This window comes from Helobdella robusta (assembly GCF_000326865.2).
Source record: "Helobdella robusta unplaced genomic scaffold HELROscaffold_28, whole genome shotgun sequence".
NCBI classification, from domain to species: domain Eukaryota; kingdom Metazoa; phylum Annelida; class Clitellata; order Rhynchobdellida; family Glossiphoniidae; genus Helobdella; species Helobdella robusta.
This window is the reverse complement of record NW_008704435.1, coordinates 243,595-263,035: the sequence shown is the minus strand read 5'-3', so window position 1 is coordinate 263,035 and position 19,441 is coordinate 243,595. Positions and strand designations below refer to the sequence as shown.

At 34.9% G+C, this 19,441-nt stretch overlaps 1 protein-coding gene across 1 annotated transcript in view; it reads right to left on the bottom strand.

Moving 5' to 3' along the window:
* The window catches only part of HELRODRAFT_157135 (hypothetical protein), a gene marked incomplete at both ends in the record, with an annotated part of 25,838 nt that overhangs the window by 6,225 nt on the left and 172 nt on the right, over positions 1 to 19,441 (bottom strand). Inside the window, 8 exons of the mRNA XM_009020438.1 lie at positions 1,958 to 2,052; positions 5,607 to 5,741; positions 5,825 to 5,983; positions 6,349 to 6,443; positions 9,266 to 9,387; positions 9,455 to 9,520; positions 10,027 to 10,088; positions 11,668 to 11,731. Of these exons, the coding sequence (XP_009018686.1) occupies positions 1,958 to 2,052; positions 5,607 to 5,741; positions 5,825 to 5,983; positions 6,349 to 6,443; positions 9,266 to 9,387; positions 9,455 to 9,520; positions 10,027 to 10,088; positions 11,668 to 11,731 (798 nt within the window). The remainder of the gene's footprint in view (positions 1 to 1,957; positions 2,053 to 5,606; positions 5,742 to 5,824; positions 5,984 to 6,348; positions 6,444 to 9,265; positions 9,388 to 9,454; positions 9,521 to 10,026; positions 10,089 to 11,667; positions 11,732 to 19,441) is intronic.

Sequence of the window (19,441 nt, the reverse complement as noted above, 5' to 3'; positions counted from 1 at the left end):
CAAAGTCCATTTCCTTCATTAACCTATCTGATGCTTTCGTCATTGCAGTTGCCACTGCCTGTTTTGCAACCATCTTAGCCTTCCTATACTCAGACTCCGCTTCCTCCGTCATGTCCCTTCTCCATACCCTAAACCTCTCCTTCTTGACCTCCAAAACCCTTCTTATATCTTCATCCCACCACCACGTCTCACCATGCCTACACTTTCCTTTCGTCCATCCACATACTTTATCTGCCGTAGCCAACACACAGTCCCTGTATCTCTCCCAAACATCTCCATCCTTACCACTCTCCCAATTTTCAGCCACCTTCACTTCAAATGCCTTTCTCACCTCTGCATCCTGCAACTTCCATGTCTTTCTCTTTGCCACAAACTTATCCTTCTTCCTCCTCCCCATTTCTTTTGATGTCACATCCATCACAACCATACTATGCTGCAACATACCAGGTATCGCCTTCACATTCTTCACATACTTCCTATGTTTGGCCCTTACCAATATATAGTCTATCATCGATCTATGTTCCCCTGACCTATAAGTAATCAATCGCGCTGGTTCCCTTGTGAACCAAGTATTCCCCACCACCATGCTATGTGCATCCGCCAACTCCAACACTCTACGCCCTTCCTCATTCCGTATACCATATCCCCATCCCCCATGTACACCTTCATATCCGTCTGCATCCGCCCCCACATGACCATTCAAATCACCCAACAACACCACAAACTCATTCACCCCGCTTGCCCAATCTCGTCAGAAACATCATAAAACCTATCTTTCTCCTCTTCCTTCCTACTTTGTTGCGGAGCATATCCTGATATCACCCTCACTATTACTTTTCCAAACACCATCACCACCACAATTACACCATTGCTTCTCCGCCTCACTTCCAACACCTTCTCCACCAACTCTTCTCTTACCATCACACCAACTCCTCCCATACCATCATCCCCCTTCCACCACAACTTATATCTTCCACCTTTAGCCCCCACAAACCTTGTACCCTCACCTTTCCATCTGATCTCCTGTAATGCAGCCACGTCAACCATTCTCCTCTGCAGCTCCTCCACCACTTCCAAACTTCTTCCTGTCAACGTGCCTACATTCCAGGTACCAAACCTCCAACCCCTTGGTCTACAAGTAGTCCTTCCATCTATAGTGCCTTGCACCGCCACACTATAGAGTGGGGTGCCAGTAGCCAGACCATCCACAGGGCCTTGCACCACAACCCCATGTACTGGGTCTCCGGAGATTCTTCGCACCCTCTTCTGCCGGATACTGAGGGCCATTGTTATTTCCGTCATCATAAGTATTATTTTTTGGCTAGTTTTTGCGCAGGACGCCCTTCCTTACGCAACCACAGTTATAAGCGGTGGGCCTAGCCTTTGATGATCCAACATCACTCACAAGGCAGTGAGGGTCAGTTTAATGTCATAACCAGGACTGCGTCATAACCAGGACTGTATAAGAACAACAATAAATAAAATAATTTTTTAATCGATCAAAAATCAAACTGTGTCAGATGCAGATGGTACAACGACATGCAAAACATTAATTACATAGCATGATGAAAAATTGAAAATGATATGGGTAAGAATTTTTTGACCTGCAGGTACAGTCGGTCAGTATGTGTACATAATGTAAACCATCTCTCACCACAACCAAACTCGTTCTAGGCTATATGCATTTCGTACATTATAGGAATCACCAGTAGCCCGAGTTAAAACTCCAGCTTAGTACATTTACTACCTCAGCAGATAATATTGCAAACTAAGGTGTCTTTTTGGTAATTCACATAAACACATTTTGGTCGATAGAGATGTCTCTCAACAGTAAAATAAAATGACCAGTTTCAAACTTAATGTTAATTTCAAAGTTAACGAGTGTGTTGTGTTGAAATAGACACACTCTTATCAAACTTAATCAATAATTATAAACTGATCAAAAACAATTGAATACCTTCAACACCCCTCTAAGTATGCTCCCACCAGCCACTCCTCCTTTTAGGTCATCCACTTCACAGCCAGGCTTGTTAACATCAAAAGACCTAATAACTGTTTACAATTGTTTAATTAAAATTAAGTAAAACATTATTAGTTTATTCTGAGTCCAATAAATTGTAAAAAGAATAAAAATAAATGCTACAAATTATTATTTTCTAAGAACAGCGAAAGTTTTGAAAAGAAAATCTTTCAGAATATTTGTCTCTGGATGTAGTAACTGCACTCATTCAGCCTTCACTCCATCCGACAAAGCCAAAAAATCCAAACACAGTAATACGGATTTTTTTATCAATTTATGCAAATGTGTCTTTTAGTATGAGCAAAGTATGTTTATTCAAATACATAATTTAGAGACCGAAAGTTGAACGAAATATTGTGGTCCGCAGCATGCCTCTTCAATTCAGAACACGTCCGCGGAACAAAAAAGTTTGAAAAGCACTGGACTAATCCACTAATTAGCAGGTTACTTGTTTGTTGTGCGTAGCCCTACAAGCTATGCTTTGGGTTTTAATAAAAGGAGGCTTAAAGCCCTGTTAAAAAGAAAAACTAGGCATATGTTTGATTTGCAACGTGTATGACGACTTTATTTATTTTTCAATTAAAATGTCTATAAAAATTGAAAAAGCAACAATCAAAAAATAATCCCAGGTTTGACATCAACTGCCTTGTAAAGAAACACTACGTGTGTAAACTTGAAAAAATTTATCACTTCTTAACAGTCTTCTCAACTATCGAAATAGTTTCACTCATATTTATCTGACAGACCTCAAGTTTTTAACAATGCCAGCTACATCAACATTGAGCTGTTACATGCTCAAAGATTGATTCTTGGACACCCATTTTATCTTTTGCATACATGGGAATAAACAACAATCGTAAAAATGTCAAGTCTCAACTCTAGAAATGTTTAGTCTCAACTGTATAATCTGATCATATACAAATGACTTTACCTAGAATAGTTCAATTGTTTTAAATCCAAAAAAAGGATGTAGAACACTGGATTTTAGCAAACAATTAAAAATAAACTCCAACAAAACTTACAACATAAGGCATGGCAGTCAAAGCAAACATCAAACTGATTTCAAGGATGACCTTAGTGTCGTTCTTGACTCAGGTCTGTCTATGAGGAATCACGTCAAAAATTTTTGTCAAAAATTTCTCATTAGCTATACAAAATAATAGCAGTTAGACTCCATCAATTCAGACGTTATAACAGAAATTACATGGTACATATGTGTTAATAAGTGTAGCAAGGCATCCACTCAATCGGTCATGAACTATTATACAGCTAGATCAACCGTTCACGTTTCAAAAACTGACAGCATTTCATACTACATAAAAAATATCTTTATTGGCCGAGGACTGAATCAGATTTAAAATTGACTCATTTAGAGAAACTGTTTAACTGAAATGCACCAGCTTATTTTTAAGAGTTAATAGTTTAAAATTTTTGAGAAAGAAGCTGATTGAGATATGCAAGTTCAACACATTTCAGAACGAAAATGTTTACAACTGCTTCAGCCAAAGTTTAAAACTCACTGCAGATTGATTTAAAAGTTGTCATTGATGTCAGTCATTAAATTTACAGGAACTGTTTAAAACTTCATCGGTTCAAAAAATTTAAGCATAATTAGTGCCTCAAACGAGAACGCCATAGACACATTCTACAAATCTGCAAGGATATGTTAGAAACATCAATCAAATCCAAAAATTGTTGTAAAAATATGTCCTCTGATTTGTCAGGCTTTTCAATTCTCATAAAACAATCTTTTAATGGCATGTGTTTTTTTATTTTTCCATACCGAAATCAATCAATCAATCTTCGTTTAGCGTCCAGAGACCCAGTTCCCCGAGGTAGGACGTTGTTTTCTTTGTCATCAATTTTTTGCGCCAAATTAGACGATCAGTTGTATCCATTTCATTTAAATTTAGAGTTTTCATGTTTTGCTCGATTGTTTGCGACTAGGACTTCCTTGGACGGCCTTTGGGACGTGTGCTAGGTATTTCAACATCTGCAAGAGAAGTTATGGCACTGTTTCCACTTCGTTTGACATGACCAAACAACCGTACGGTGTTGCCGGCATTCGTCCTTTATATCATCTAAACCAGCACGACGCAGGATTTCGGTAGATTTGATGTGGTCCTTCAGACTAATTCGTTGCATCCATCGAAACATTTTCATGTCAGTTCGTTGAAGTTGTTGTTCCAGTTTGGTTGTCATCGGCCATGTTTCTGCACCATATAACAACACCGGACGTATCACAGATTTATAAAGTCTTGAGCGTAATGGTAGTGGGATGTCACGCCGCATCAATATAGAGCAAGGAGATGCCATTTATTCCAGGCTGCACGTATGCGTGCTCGAACGGCAGCTTCAGCTGTTCCAGTACAATCCAGAACATTCCCTAGATATTGAAACGATGTGACTTTCTCTATTTTAATGGCTTCAAAAACAGTGCTATTTTGAATTTGTTGTTGTGGATTGATGCAAGCAGGACAAACAAAATTGGACACTTTAGATAAAGTACCAATTATTTTTGAACAACGTTTGTGACACCACTGGTTACACTGCTGACACTTGATTAAATTGTTACCTACACCAGCTTTAAAAACTGAACAGGGCCATCGTCCAGTAGCTGTGGATTGGATGGGTTCACCAGTGTTCATTGCTTTGGTTTTGCTGATGTTGACTTTGAATCCATGATCGGCGGGTCTGGTGTTCCAATCTTCAAACATCTGTGCTGCATTCTGCTCAGACGTGTCTGTTAAAACGATATCATCAGCATATACTAGATTCCAAATGTCACCAGTGCGTATAGGTTTTAGGATTTCTTCCATCAGTTATAAATAACAGTGGACTGAGAATCGAGCCTTGGTGAACTCCAACGCCGATGTCAAATGCATCTGTGTTTCTAACCGTTGTGCTGACGAGAGTCGTAGTAATCGTATACATTTCCATCACAAGTCGAACAAGATATTCTGGAATGAGTTGTCGACGTAAACTCCACCTGATTGCTTCACGGGGAACTCGATCAAATGCTTTTTCAAGGTGTACAAAAATGTGTGATAGTTGTTGATGCTTTGCGAGGTACTTCTCTTGCAGTTGCCGAAGGATGTGAATTGCATCAATTATTAATTTTCCCCCGGGAAACCAAATTGATAATTTCCGATTGTGATGCACGACGTTAATCTTCTCTCAATGATTTTCTCGACAATTTTCAGGAAGTGTTCTAACAGACGTATACCCCGATATGATGAACAGTTCAATGGATCACCTTTGTCTTTGTATAGCGGGACTGTCATGCTATAGTTCCATTCAGTCGGCATTGAGCAATTTCTCCACACTTCACGGCAAAATTGTAGTAACGTTTGGATACCTGCAGTACCGTAACCGCGGTACGTTTGTATTGGTTACAATGGATATTAATTATGTTGATAAATTACTAATAATTTACTTCTAAAATTTACATTCAATTTACAATTCAATGCACATTTAAAATTACAAATAGTGAGATGTGCGAAAATAGCATTGCCATCGATATTCATGGATATATGGAAACGCAATTTCCGCATTTCTCATGGTTAAAATAACAGGCATTTCAAACCAATGAGTCTAGGCTCTGAAGTGAAATCTCTGATGGGAATAGGTATTTTCTTGACAATGTATTCACAGACGGCATCAATATTGTATTTTAACTGTGCTGATATCGGAATTATTGGCACGCCATCAGCTATTGTACCTATGAAAAAATGTTGTACAGTTGATTCAGTCTGTAATAGAACTATATGTAAAAGTATAAAAGCCAATGTAAAACGTAACAACCTTGAATAAATCTAATTATCTGTTCATGCTGTTCTTTGGCCTGACTTTCTTTAACGATATCAATCTTGTTTTGCATTATCAAAATGTGTTTCAACTGCATGATTTCAATGGCTGCCAAATGCTCTGATGTCTGAGGTTGGGGGCATGATTCATTTCCAGCTGTTTAATACAACATAGAAAAACAGTGGAAAAAGGCATTAGAATTAATCACTAAATAATTTTTTCTTTTTAAAAGTATAAAAATTATTGTATAAAATTATTATTTAAAATATCCCTTATAAAAATAATAAATTTATCATATAGCATGAAAATTTGAAAACAAAAATAGAATTTTGGAAAAATTAAAACAATAACAGAAAATTATTTTTTTTAAGATTAAACACATGTGGTAAAAGCTGTTAATAAAACCAGGTGAGCTAAAACAGATTCACTAACAGTAATAAAATACAGTTTGTATTGGAATATGAATGACTAAATAATCAGCAGCTATTATTTTCCCAATAAAATGTTTGAAAAATAGCAACCTATTAGCAACAAAGCAGCATCCATAACAGCCGCTCCATTGAGCATGGTAGCCATCAATATATCATGTCCGGGACAATCAACGAATGACACATGCCTGAAAAAATATTACTAACCACCGTCAGCGCATCAGCGTAGTTTTTTGATGAAATTAAGTCAAGTTTCAATCTAGTTTAAACACCCCAAACAAAGATACTGAATGTTAAAAGGTGATATAATTCATATAATTATGTTCAGCGAATAAATTCTAAATTATAATATATAAAATAAACAAAATTACGGAATCGTAGTAGCTATGCACGTTAACGACGCCTTAATTATAACTGTTGAAATAAATAAATCCTATGATGTAGGCGTGCACAACCTCCGGCCAGTTATCATAAATCAGTGATAATTTTTTTATCACTGATCTATATAAAAATATATAAATCAGTGATACGTCCGGTGTTGTTATATGGTGCAGAAACATGGCCAATGACAACCAAAATGGAACAACAACTTCACCGAACTGACATGAAAATGCTCCGATGGTTGCAACGAATTAGTCTGAAGGACCACATCAAATCTACCGAAATCCTGCGTCGTGCTGGTTTAGATGATATAAAGGACGAATGCCGGCAACACCGTCTGCGGTGGTTTGGTCATGTCAAACGAAGTGGAAACAGAGCCATAACTCCTCTTGCAGATGTTAAAGTACCTGGCACACGTCCCAAAGGCCGTCCAAAAAAGTCCTGGTCGCAAAAAACCGAGCAAGACATGAAAGCTCTAAATTTAAATGAAATGGATACAACTGATCGTCTAATTTGGCGCAAAAAGTTGATGGCAAAGAAAACATCGTCCTACCTCGAGAAACTGGGTCTCTGGACGCTAAACGAAGATTGATTGATTGCTATTTTTTCAAAAATTTTTGATTACAACGTTGGAAATAAACAAATATAGTTTATCACGATAATAATAGGAGTCAAAACACATATTACAGCAATGAACCCAATCTTTTAAAAATTCAGCCGATTTGACTGTGAGTCAGCCAGTTAGTTTAACCCAATATATATCATGTCCGGCTTTAAATTGGTTGTCATTCCGTTCTGATAGTTTCATGCTAATTTCCTCTTTGTTTACCGAAATTCTCTACAATGAACAAACGAAAAGTCGACGATGAAAATAGAAAATTTTCTGAATTCTGGACCGAAAAATATTTTTTTGTTGAAAATTACAACAAAATTTGCCTGATTTTATAAGTCGTGCAAAATGTATGCAAAGAATGTAACTTGAAACGTCATTACGAATCAAAACAAGTGTATTATTTTGAGTATAAAAGAGAAATCGTTTTAAAGAAATTGAAGCACTGCGTCAAACTTTTTCTCTCCAACTACAAAAGAATCTGACAAATGTGTTGAAGTTAGTTTTGAAATTGCTTCTCTTATTGCCAAAAGTGGTCGACCATTTACTGATGGTAATTTTGCGAAAAAATGCATAATGATTGCTGCAGATAAAGTGTCCCCTGATGCTCTCAACAAATTCGAATCGAATGATAATTCAAATAAGAATTGTTAATCTTTCTGGAGATATATCCGAAATGTTAAAAAATACCGTTCAGATTTTCAAACATTTTTCTCTAGCATTGGATGTATCTGCTGATATTTTTTCTACTGCACAATTAGTCCTGTTTGTGAGAGGCATCACTGAAGATTTTCAGGTGATTGAAGGATTGATTGACATGGCTTTTTTGAAAAACACCACTACTGGGACTGATATTTTACAACATATCCTCATTCACAGAATCTTAATCTCCAAAAGATGGTGAGGATCACAACTAATAGTAATGACCTCATAAATTATCACTGTATTACAAACCAAAAACTGCACAAAATAATTGGGATTTGAACGACTAACGAAACTTACGACCAATGCCATAAATGCTCAAGGCTCAAACCACAGTCAGTTCAAAAAAATGTCAAGATGTTGTGAAGCTGTGCATAATGATATTGTGTATTACACTGAAGTGAGATGGTTGAGTCGTGGAGAAGCACTAAAAAGGCTTGCAGATATATTTAAGGAAATTATAATTTTCCTCAAAGAAAAAGGAAAGCCAACCAGATTTTCAGAAAAACTCTATCCAAGCAGATTTAGCATTCCTAGTTAATGTAACTGGCCATCAAAAAATTGATGAAAAAAGACCAATTTATAACACAGCTTTCTAATGCTGTATCTGCATTTAAATTGAAGCTGCAGTTATTTTGAGAGCAGATGAGCAAAGAGAAATTTTCAGAAAATAAAAGACAGATGCCCTAAAAAGCTTTTAGATTATTCTGAGCAAATAAAAAGTCTACAAAATGCATTTAATAATAGGTCTCGAGATTTTGAAACAAATGGTATTAAATTAAAGCATTTTGTGAAACCATTTGCCATTACTGTAGATGAAGCTCCCGAAAAACTTCAGATGGAATTAATCAATCTCAATTTAAAAATTTGAATGTTTAAGAATTTTTTGATAGGTTGCCAGGGGATTTTTTAAATTTAAAGGAAAATGCATTTATGTGTGCCACTATTTTTAGAAGTACATAAATATGTGAGCAAGCATTTTTAATGATGAACATCAATAAGTCAAAACTAAGAAACAAACTGTCTGATGAACATTTAAAAGCAGTGTTGAGGATTTCAACAAGCACAGTTGAGCCAGATATAAAAAATTAGATAACAAATGCTAATAACAGCTATCTCATTAGAATGGTCGATAGTGACAATTAGTTCAAGCCTTCCATGCTCCAAGTTTTTGTCAATTTGGCCCATTAATAAAAAATGTTGTTCACCCCTACTATGATGCACATTTCATACATCATAACCATAAGATTAACTAAAATTTCCATTTTCTTACAAAAAAGAATAATTGAAACAATGTACGTAAAATCAATTTTTGACCTGACAAGTTTAAATTTTCCTTTGTTAGATGAAAATTCACAGGTAATCTCGTCGGCATGAGCACTACCACGAGACGTATAACATTGGGGATGAGGAACAGAGGGGTCATCACATTTGTATATCTAAATATGGGTGGTACAACAAAAATAATATTAGGTTACATAAACTTAAAAAAAAACAATAACAAACCTTAGCATTAGCATATCCAAGTTTGATGGTGATATTACGTTCCAGTTCATTTTTAAAACGTACAGTCTGTAGAAAGAAATTTATTTAAATATTGAAAAACCAAAACAATTTTTCTAAACCAGTGGATTTAAAAACATTGGAGCTCAAATAAAGACCAATATTATGATGAATTTGTAAAGATATAACTGTTACAATCAAAAAATCATTGAAACATAAACCGTTCAGTAAAAAAAAGTATGGGCAACATTATAACTTAGTGACTATTTTCAACAAACTGTAAAAACAACTGATTATTTATACATAAAGACGTTATTTTACTGATTTTATTAATTAAAAAAAAATTAACACAAATTTGAAAACTTTAAATAATTAAGAGGTATGTGAATAAGTGAATTAACAGAACTATTCTATTTCTAATCAGTTTTACTCAAAACAAAAAAATCCTTTCGAAATTTTCACAAAATTGGACAGTTAAATGAGTATTCTTTATCAATATATTCATTTAAAATATCAAAATCATCGTTTATTTCTTTTATATTAGGATCTTCAATGAGCAGTAATTAAAAACAAACCTGGACACCAGATAACGCTTTTACAAGAGTAGACTTGCCATGAGCTACGTGACCAATTGTTCCTAAGACATAGCAGTAAAATGTTACATCAGATAATAACTATGAATATAATAGTTTTTATGATAAGTTGCAACAAAAAATATATTTTTAAAAAATGTTGGTATATAAATAAATCACATATTGTTTTCAGCAAAAATGATTATTCTGCAATCCAATTATGAAATTAATGATTATTCTGTTTCACTTTCTATGAATGTCAATCTCAGTGCCCACCCTTATTTCGACTACTAAAGAATATATAAGAAAGGGAGGATTGCCTGAAGGTGGTTGGAGTTGGGTAATGGAGTTGAGCTGTGCATTTCTGGCGATCGTGCGACATCTAACGTATTTCGGAAATTAGCGAATAATTCGGTGTTTCTATTACTCTTGGCATTCAAATTAAAGTTTAAACAAAGCTGTGTTTGAAGCAGTTGTGTTCATCTATCAGAAATCAGTGAACCTTCAGTACTGCAAATGACTTGACGATAGTGCAAGTTACATAACTGGTGTCAGAAGTTAATTTTTGATAGGTTAAAAATTTCTCTAATAAAGAATGCCAGAACTAGAAAAACCCGATGCAACTAATATAAGGGGGAAACCTTGACTTAAAAGGAGTGAAGGCAGTTTTCATAAAATGCCTAAGGGACGTTCTGATGAACAAAGGTAACGATCCTGATGATTTCGACATATGGAACAAATGGCAGTCGAACTAAAATAATTAAACTGGCAGCTGGAATGAATAAAAAACTTGATCAATAGGCAGCCAAATTAAAAAAAATAGCAACCAAAAGATTTAAAAGAATGAACAAAATCAAGCAAGAACTAGAACGACAATTAATAATAATTACAGATCAAAAGATTGACTGACGATTTCAATCAGAAAGTTAGAAATTGGAAGAATTTGTGAATTGTGAAGAATGAAGCAACAACTAAAACGAGTGCAAGATTTATCCTAAGAAGCGATCTAGTTCCACATACAACATGAGAAGTGCAACAGATATATATTACAAAATTACAAACAGTACCTATTTATGGGGAAGTCAATCGGATCTTCCACAGGGGAGACATGGCATTTGAAAAGTCGTTCTCCATAGCGAATATTGCATAATCGATACTGAATATCTCACAAAACATGGTTTTAAGATTGATTTAGAGAAACGTGTCCTTGCCTGAAGAAATATGGAAATAATAAAAGAAACGCGTCCAAGTGACAACCAAGGATAATCAATCAATGGCATCTTTTCGTTTTAACCAAACCAATCCGTGCTAACCTAACAAATCAGGGTATGACAGTTACTTCCACATAGCTGGTAAAATAGATATAAATTTAAACACTAGCCAAATATACAATAAAGCCATGTTAAATAATAATTTGTAAGTAGCCTAAATAGGCCAGAATCGATTCAATAACCAGAAAAAATAGGCTTTTTCAACTTTTTACAGCTCTGTTTACGAGGCAATTTGATATTAATCTCTATTTTCATCTTTTCAAATAAATCATTGCAACAAACAATTTGATTTAATAAAATAAACTTGCTTTAAAATAAAAACTGACATTTAACACACATGCAAACGATTAAATTAAATGTAAATTCAACCAACCTATATTAATAGTTGCTTGTCTGCTGATCACCTCAGGTGTTAGAGGATTTAGTTCATGAATTTTCTTAAAAGAAAAATTATTATTAAAATAAATTATAAATAAAAAATATACTAATAATGATTTAGATTAGTGTTTCCCAACATGGAATATACATCCCACCGAAGAGAAGATTTAAGGGGGTCAATTTTAAATTTTAATGGTCTGAGCGAATATAAAAAAAACCCTTCACTTCTGAAATTCAAGTGATCACTAACCAATTGTTGTTAATTTTAAAATCTTAATGATTGGCTAATTATTTTTAATAAGGTTGATAATAATTTTTATCCTGACAAAAATGTTAAATAAAACAAGTGATTTTCCAGCTCGATTCTAAAGTCAAAATATATTAAATTTAATCATAATACGCATGTAGAACTTTTGAAATATTTTGTATGCAAAATCTTTGGTTCAACTTAAAACATTTTTTAAGTTCTAAAGCTATTTATTTGATATTTAGGAACATAACACTTTAACATATATAAGTTTAGTATAAAAGTGGTAATTAATTTCACAGTAAGATCGTATAAAGCATGTTACAAAAATAAGGATATTTTAAAAGCCCTTGGTGAATGGGCCAATACTGGAGAAAATTGAATTTGAGTTTTACATTTATTCATTTAATATAGTAAATGCATATTTATTTATGTGATTATTTTTTTCCTAATAAAAATGACTAGCGCATTTAAGAAAATAGAATCATCTTAATTTAAAGCAATATTAAAAAGTTGGTTTCGTACTCATAGTCCAAGATAAATGGCTGCCTTCTGTTTTTTATAATAACTGGGTTAATGTAATGAACGATTGAAAAGAAATCATCACAAAAAACATTTGAAGACGAAATAGTGTTCACCCATTTGAATACAAAATATAGTGTTCATGCTAATTCATATTTTATTTATTATGTCGTTCAATAAATCAGTGAAAAGTATAACGACTTCCAAAGCTATAAACAATAAACTAAAAGTTATTCAGATGTTAATAATATTTTAATGAAAAATATATCAACATGTGCTGCCAATGGTACTTCTAAAAAACATGAAAACCAAAACATGCTTTTTGTGCAATGAGGCAGAAAAAACCTTGTTGCAAAACAACTTTCAACATACATTTAGTTTTAACTTTCAACATACATTCAGTTTTGAAATGCTAAAAAGTGCATTAATAATATCAATATTAATGCTAAATGTCAGTGACTTCAATCTATTTGAATAGAACAAAATAAAAATCATGTGAGATGTTTTACTGCACATTAAGCAAATTGGCTATTCCGAGTCTCAAAAATACTATTCAACTTTTGCTTTATAACTGCACCTCATAAACCACATCATCACAAAATCAATCCTCGTTTATAGTCTCCATCCGTTATGGGCTACAAACATTTCAGGCATTCAAAACAATTTGTTCACATGGCATCAAAAGTAGCAAATTTTTCGACATCACAGAATCACTTATCTCACACATTAAGTATGCAGCTCCTTCCTGGTACAGCTTCGCAATACAACAACTCCAACAGTTTCGATCTCTTATTAAAAAATAAATTCATCTCAACTATCTATTTTCAACATATCCAACCGTCACTCAAATATTCAACACACTCGATTCCAAATTATTCAAGAAAAAAGAAACTAATGCTAAATACGTCATCCACTCTCTACTTCCGCAAATTAAAACTTCAACCATAAACTTAGCCTAAGTAAATTTAATTATCAAACCATTACTAAGATCAGCATGTCAAGATAAAACCTTCATTCTAAGACACCTAAATATGTTAATCAATTTTCTGTCAGTTTAATTTTTTTCTATTTAATATATATATATATATATATATATATATAAGAAGGGCGTAGAGTGTTGGAGTTAGCGGATGCACACAGCATGGTGGTGGGGAACACTTGGTTCACAAGGGAACCAGCGCGATTGATTACTTATAGGTCAGGGGAACATAGATCGATGATCGACTATATATTGGTAAGGGCCAAACATAGGAAGTATGTGAAGAATGTGAAGGCGATACCTGGTATGTTGCAGCATAGTATGGTTGTGATGGATGTGACATCAAAAAAAATGGGGAGGAGGAAGAAGGATAAGTTTGTGGCAAAGAGAAAGACATGGAAGTTGCAGGATGCAGAGGTGAGGAAGGCATTTGAAGTGAAGGTGGCTGAAAATTGGGAGAGTGGTAAGGATGGAGATGTTTGGGAGAGATACAGGGACTGTGTGTTGGCTACGGCAGATAAAGTATGTGGATGGACGAAAGGAAAGTGTAGGCATGGTGAGACGTGGTGGTGGGATGAAGATATAAGAAGGGTTTTGGAAGTCAAGAAGGAGAGGTTTAGGGTATGGAGAAGGGACATGACGGAGGAAGCGGAGTCTGAGTATAGGAAGGCTAAGAAGGTTGCAAAACAGGCAGTGGCAACTGCAATGACGAAAGCATCAGATAGGTTAATGAAGGAAATGGAATCTGATGTGAGTTCGAGGAAAATGTTCAAAGTAGCAAAGCAGTCAATGAGGGATAGGAAAGATGTTATAGGGAATGGATGTGTTTGGGATGGATCTGGCAAGTTGTGCATAGATGAGGAGGAAAAAGCTCAGGTGTGGAAAGCTCATATGGAAAGGTTGATGAATGAAGAGAATGAGTGGGATGGAGATGTGGAATCCGCGGTCACACACGGACCTATAGAGAAGGTGACGATGGAGGAAGTAGAGAAAGCAGTTAGAGAAATGAAACTAGGTAAGGCGACAGGAGTTTCGGAAGTGGCGGCAGAACATATTAAAGCGAGTGGGGTGATAGGAATTGAAGTTATGATGAGAATTGCTAACAGTATGTTTGATGATGAAGGTATACCTGAGGATTGGCAACACAGTGTGTTGGTGCCGTTGTATAAGGGCAAAGGAGATGTGAGAGATTGTGGGTCATACAGGGGTGTGAAATTACTAGAGCACGGAATGAAGGTAGTGGAGAGGGTGCTTGAGAGGAGGTTGAGAAGTATGGTGACAGTTAATGAAATGCAGTGTGGGTTTATGCCTGGTAGGGGAACGGTGGATGCGTTGTTCATGGCGAAAATGTTGCAGGAGAATTATAGAAAGAAGAAACGAAGATTGTACATGTGTTTTGTGGATCTAGAAAAGGCTTTTGATCGAGTACCGAGGAAGGTCATTGAATGGGCGTTGAGGAAGAAAGGAGTGAATGAGAGACTTGTTAAAGCTGTGATGCAGCTGTATGAAGGGGCAAAGACAAAGGTGAGGGTTGGAAGGGGGATGTCGGACGCTTTTAGTGTTAAGGTAGGAGTGCATCAAGGATCAGTGTTATTACCGTTTCTGTTTGCAATTGTGATGGATGTTGTGTGTGGAAACATAATGGAGGGGTTGTTATTTGAGATTTTGTATGCAGATGATTTAGTCTTGATGGCTGATAGCATGGAAGAATTGCAGTTAAAATTTGACAGATGGAAAAGTGTTATTGAAAAGAAAGGGTTAAAAGTTAATATTGGTAAGACGAAGGTAATGGTGAGTGGGGAAGGTGGGGAACGAGTGATAAGTAAAATAGACCCCTGTGGGGTATGTGATAGGAGAGTGAAGGCTAACTCGGTATTGTGTATAGGATGTCAGAAATGGGTGCATAAGAGATGTAGTGGTTTTAGGGGGGCACTGAAAAAGGTGGAAGGCACGTTCAAATGTAAGAAATGTGTTCATGGTGTGATTAATAGGACGAACGCAAGGACGGGGTTGAGTGATGGTATTGAAAGAGTGGAAAGCTTTGTTTACTTAGGGGATAAGCTGAATGCGGATGGAGGATGTTTGAGCGCAGTTACGGCTAGAGTTCGTGTGGGATGGATGAAATTTAGGGAACTGGGTGGGGTATTGTGTGGAAAGAAATGGTCAGTGAAGATGAAAGGGAGGGTATATAAAGCATGTGTGAGAGCAGCGATGATATACGGTGGTGAAACTTTGGTGTTGAGGAGAGAGGAGGAAAGTGTACTGCAGAGGGCTGAAAGAGCTATGGTGAGGATGATGTGTGGGGTTAAAGTGAAGGATAGGAGGAGTAGTACAGAGCTGATGTCAATGATGGGACTGAATGAGGACATTGTGACATTGATAAGGAGATCGAGATTGCGGTGGTATGGACATGTGTTGAGAAGGGATGAAAGGGTCGGGATTAGGCGAGCGTTGGAGTTCGAGGTTGAAGTCGTGGTAGGAAGGGGTCGTCCGCGATTGGGATGGAGAGAGCAGGTGGAGAAGGAGAGAGTGAAAGCGGGGTTGCGTGATACTGAGGCGAGTGACAGATGTGGATGGAGTCGAGGGGTATTTCGGTTTCATCATAGGTAGCCAAACGGCAACCCCCGATCTCGGGGAAAATGCCGTCTAAACGTGTGTTGTTGTTGTTGTATATATATATATATAAATTTCATTAAATTTTATTATCATTATATTTTATCGCTATAGTATTATTTATTAATTTTAATTTATTAATTTTTTTAATAATAAATTGTAATTTATTATTTAGTTTATTAATTAAATTAACAAAATGTTTTATAATATTCATTTTATTGCTATTAATTTAAAAATAACACATTTAAATATAAATAAATTATTAAAATAAATTAAATATAAACTAGAAAAATTAAAATAGTTTAAATACAACAAAAAAGCTTTTTTGGCAAAATTGCCATCATCAGTGATATAATTTGAAATACAGTTATTTATTTAAAGTGTGTATATTAATCAATTAAGAAAAGTTTGTATATTAAATATTATTAAATTTAAATGAAAATGTTGGGAATAAAAACATTCTTTAAATTGTTTTTATTATTTTTTCGGTTTTTATGCACCAGATTTTTTCTCAATCTGTGCATTTTCACACTATTGAGAAAACTTTGAGTGCAATGCAAACATACATACAGGCAAATCTGGAAACCATTACTGGGTTTTCACGACAATATTTATTTATAGTCAGTAGTTTAAAGAAACATATAAGCTCCTTCCACGGGGCAATTAATATTTCAACTAAATAGTAGAGATTACATGTTCGTTGCCTAAAGACCTATTAATATAGCATTAAAATTAATGCTCACAAATGGCCGTCATATATTTGATTGTTTTAAAATTCGTTTCTTGTATGTTCATTCGCTTGACTGATTATAAATAAAAAAATCGCATTAAAATAACTCAACGTGCATGGGTGTGAATATTAGAATTATCTTTTTGCCAAATATACAAAGAATATTCAAAATGAATTTTTTTTTTAAATTTTGATAAATAATTACAAAAAATTACATTTACAGATTGAAACATAGTACTGTGAATGTTCACCTGGGAACATTATTATCAGCGACATTTTTCATTCAACATTTTTCGATAGAAATATGATCAAAATTTTAATTATACTTAGTTCAGGTTATGTGAAATGATATAGCTCAATTCCAATGCTTACCTGAATGCTCAACCATTATGGTACAACAATTGAGTTACAAGTTATACCTATATATTATAAAATAATTATCAACCTATAAAATAACTAAAAAATTATACTTATACTTGAACTTATATAAATCAATCAATCAATCATCGTTTTGCATCCAGAAACCCGGTTCCCTGAGGTAGGACGTTGTTTTCTTTGCCATCAACTTTTTGCGCCAAATTAGGCGATCAGTTGTATCCATTTCATTTAAATTTAGAGCTTTCATGTCTTGCTCGATTTTTTGCGACTTCTTTGGACGGCCATTGGGACGTGTGCCAGGTACTTCAACATCTGCAAGAGAAGTTATGGCACTGTTTCCACTTCGTTTGACATGACCAAACCACCTAAGACGGTGTTGCCGGCATTCATCCTTTATATCATCTAAACCAGCACAATGCAGGATTTCGGTAGATTTGATGTGGTCCTTCAGACTAATTTGTTGCATCCATCGGAGCATTTTCATGTCGGTTCGTTGAAGTTGTTGTTCCAGTTTGGGTGTCATTGGCCATGTTTCTGCACCATATACCAACACCGGACGTATCACAGATTTATAAAGTCTTGATCGTAGTGGTAGTGGGATATCACGCCGCATCAATATAGAAGCAAGGAGATGCCATTTATTCTAGGCTGCACGTATGCGTGCTCAAACGGCAGCTTCAGCTGTTCCAGTACAATCCAGAACATCCCCTAGATATTGAAACGATATGACTTTCTCTACCTTAATGTCTACAAAAACAGTGCTATTTTAAATTTGTTGTTGTGGATTGATGCAAGCAGGACAAACAAAATTGGACACTTTAGATAAAGTACCAATTATTTTTGAACAACGTTTTTCACACCACTGGTTACACTGCTGACACTTGATTGAATTGTTACCTACACCAGCTTTACAAACTGAAAAAGGCCATCGTTTTGGGTTTTTTTGACATGGTTATATATATATATATATATATATATATATATATATATTTACAATATTCTATAAATTCTACCGAATGTTTGGCGTTAATATGTTTGTAGTTCGTTAGAAGATATATATATATATAACACGGGTACATTGTTCATGTGTTAAGACAAATCAGTTACCAAAAGACCCAAGATTGTTATATCAACACTGTCGACAAAATCATGTCCCTTTCAGTAGCCTTTTCATTTCAACACATGAACAGTGGTACCAGTTTATGCAGCTATCACACTGCACCCATGAAGTACGAGTTTAGTTGTCTCTTCCAGAGTGATGTCCACAAACAACACAAACATACAAATTGACCACATCTTATTTTCTAATTTTGTCCATGCTTCGTTGGAAAAATATTGTTTCAAGGTGGACATATTAGCACGATCATCCGTGCATCTTGGATCAATTATTTCTTTAACCAGTTAATTGATGCTATGCAATCCATTTGAACACAAATTTTTGCTGTTTCTTCAGATAAAACCCATGAGAGTCTGAGTTGGTCTTGTGCAGATGGATGCAATTTTTCAAATGTAAGTTTGCGTTGTTGAAACAGTTGTTGTTTCCTTTTTGCTGGACATCCTTTGTGCTTGATAGCAACAGGATACAGAGTGTTTGAATTGGCAGCTTGCCCATTTTTTTCTGGCGCAGTAACCTGTAAGCTATCAGCAATATCATCTTCTATGATTACTGGTTGACTGCCACTGGCCACATGATCGGTAAAACGGGAGATAGGTACTCCTATGGTATCGTCTATGTTTACAAACAATCATAATGTACTTTTAATAAATTAACTCTGCCCATTTGGAATAGACAGATTTATCGATTGCAATATCAATGATGATTATAATATAATGATTATACGAAAAACATCAAAGCCCTATAACAACTATGTATATATATATTGGATTAAGACTGTCAGAAATGCAATTATTGATGAAAATCATAGCATGTTCATCGTTGGTAAACTTCCTATTTAACTTTTTGATTTTTCTATCAGTTGATCTTAAATCATTCTCAAGTTTCTTGAGTTCTAAACCAAAATTTCTGTTTACTTTATGCATGATAGAACAAAAAACCTTTTTTTTTGATATTTTTACACAATACCATCTTCAATATAAAATAACGCATAAAATAAACAAAAATTTTGATTTTGAACTCAAGTAACTTGAAAATATTTTATGATCAACTGTTAGAAAAATTGAAAAGTTAAATAGGATGTTAACTAACGCTGAGCATGCTGTTTTTCATCAATAATTGCATATATATTACATATACTTTACTTTTACAGACAAATCTAGGCACACTAAAAAAAGTATGACAG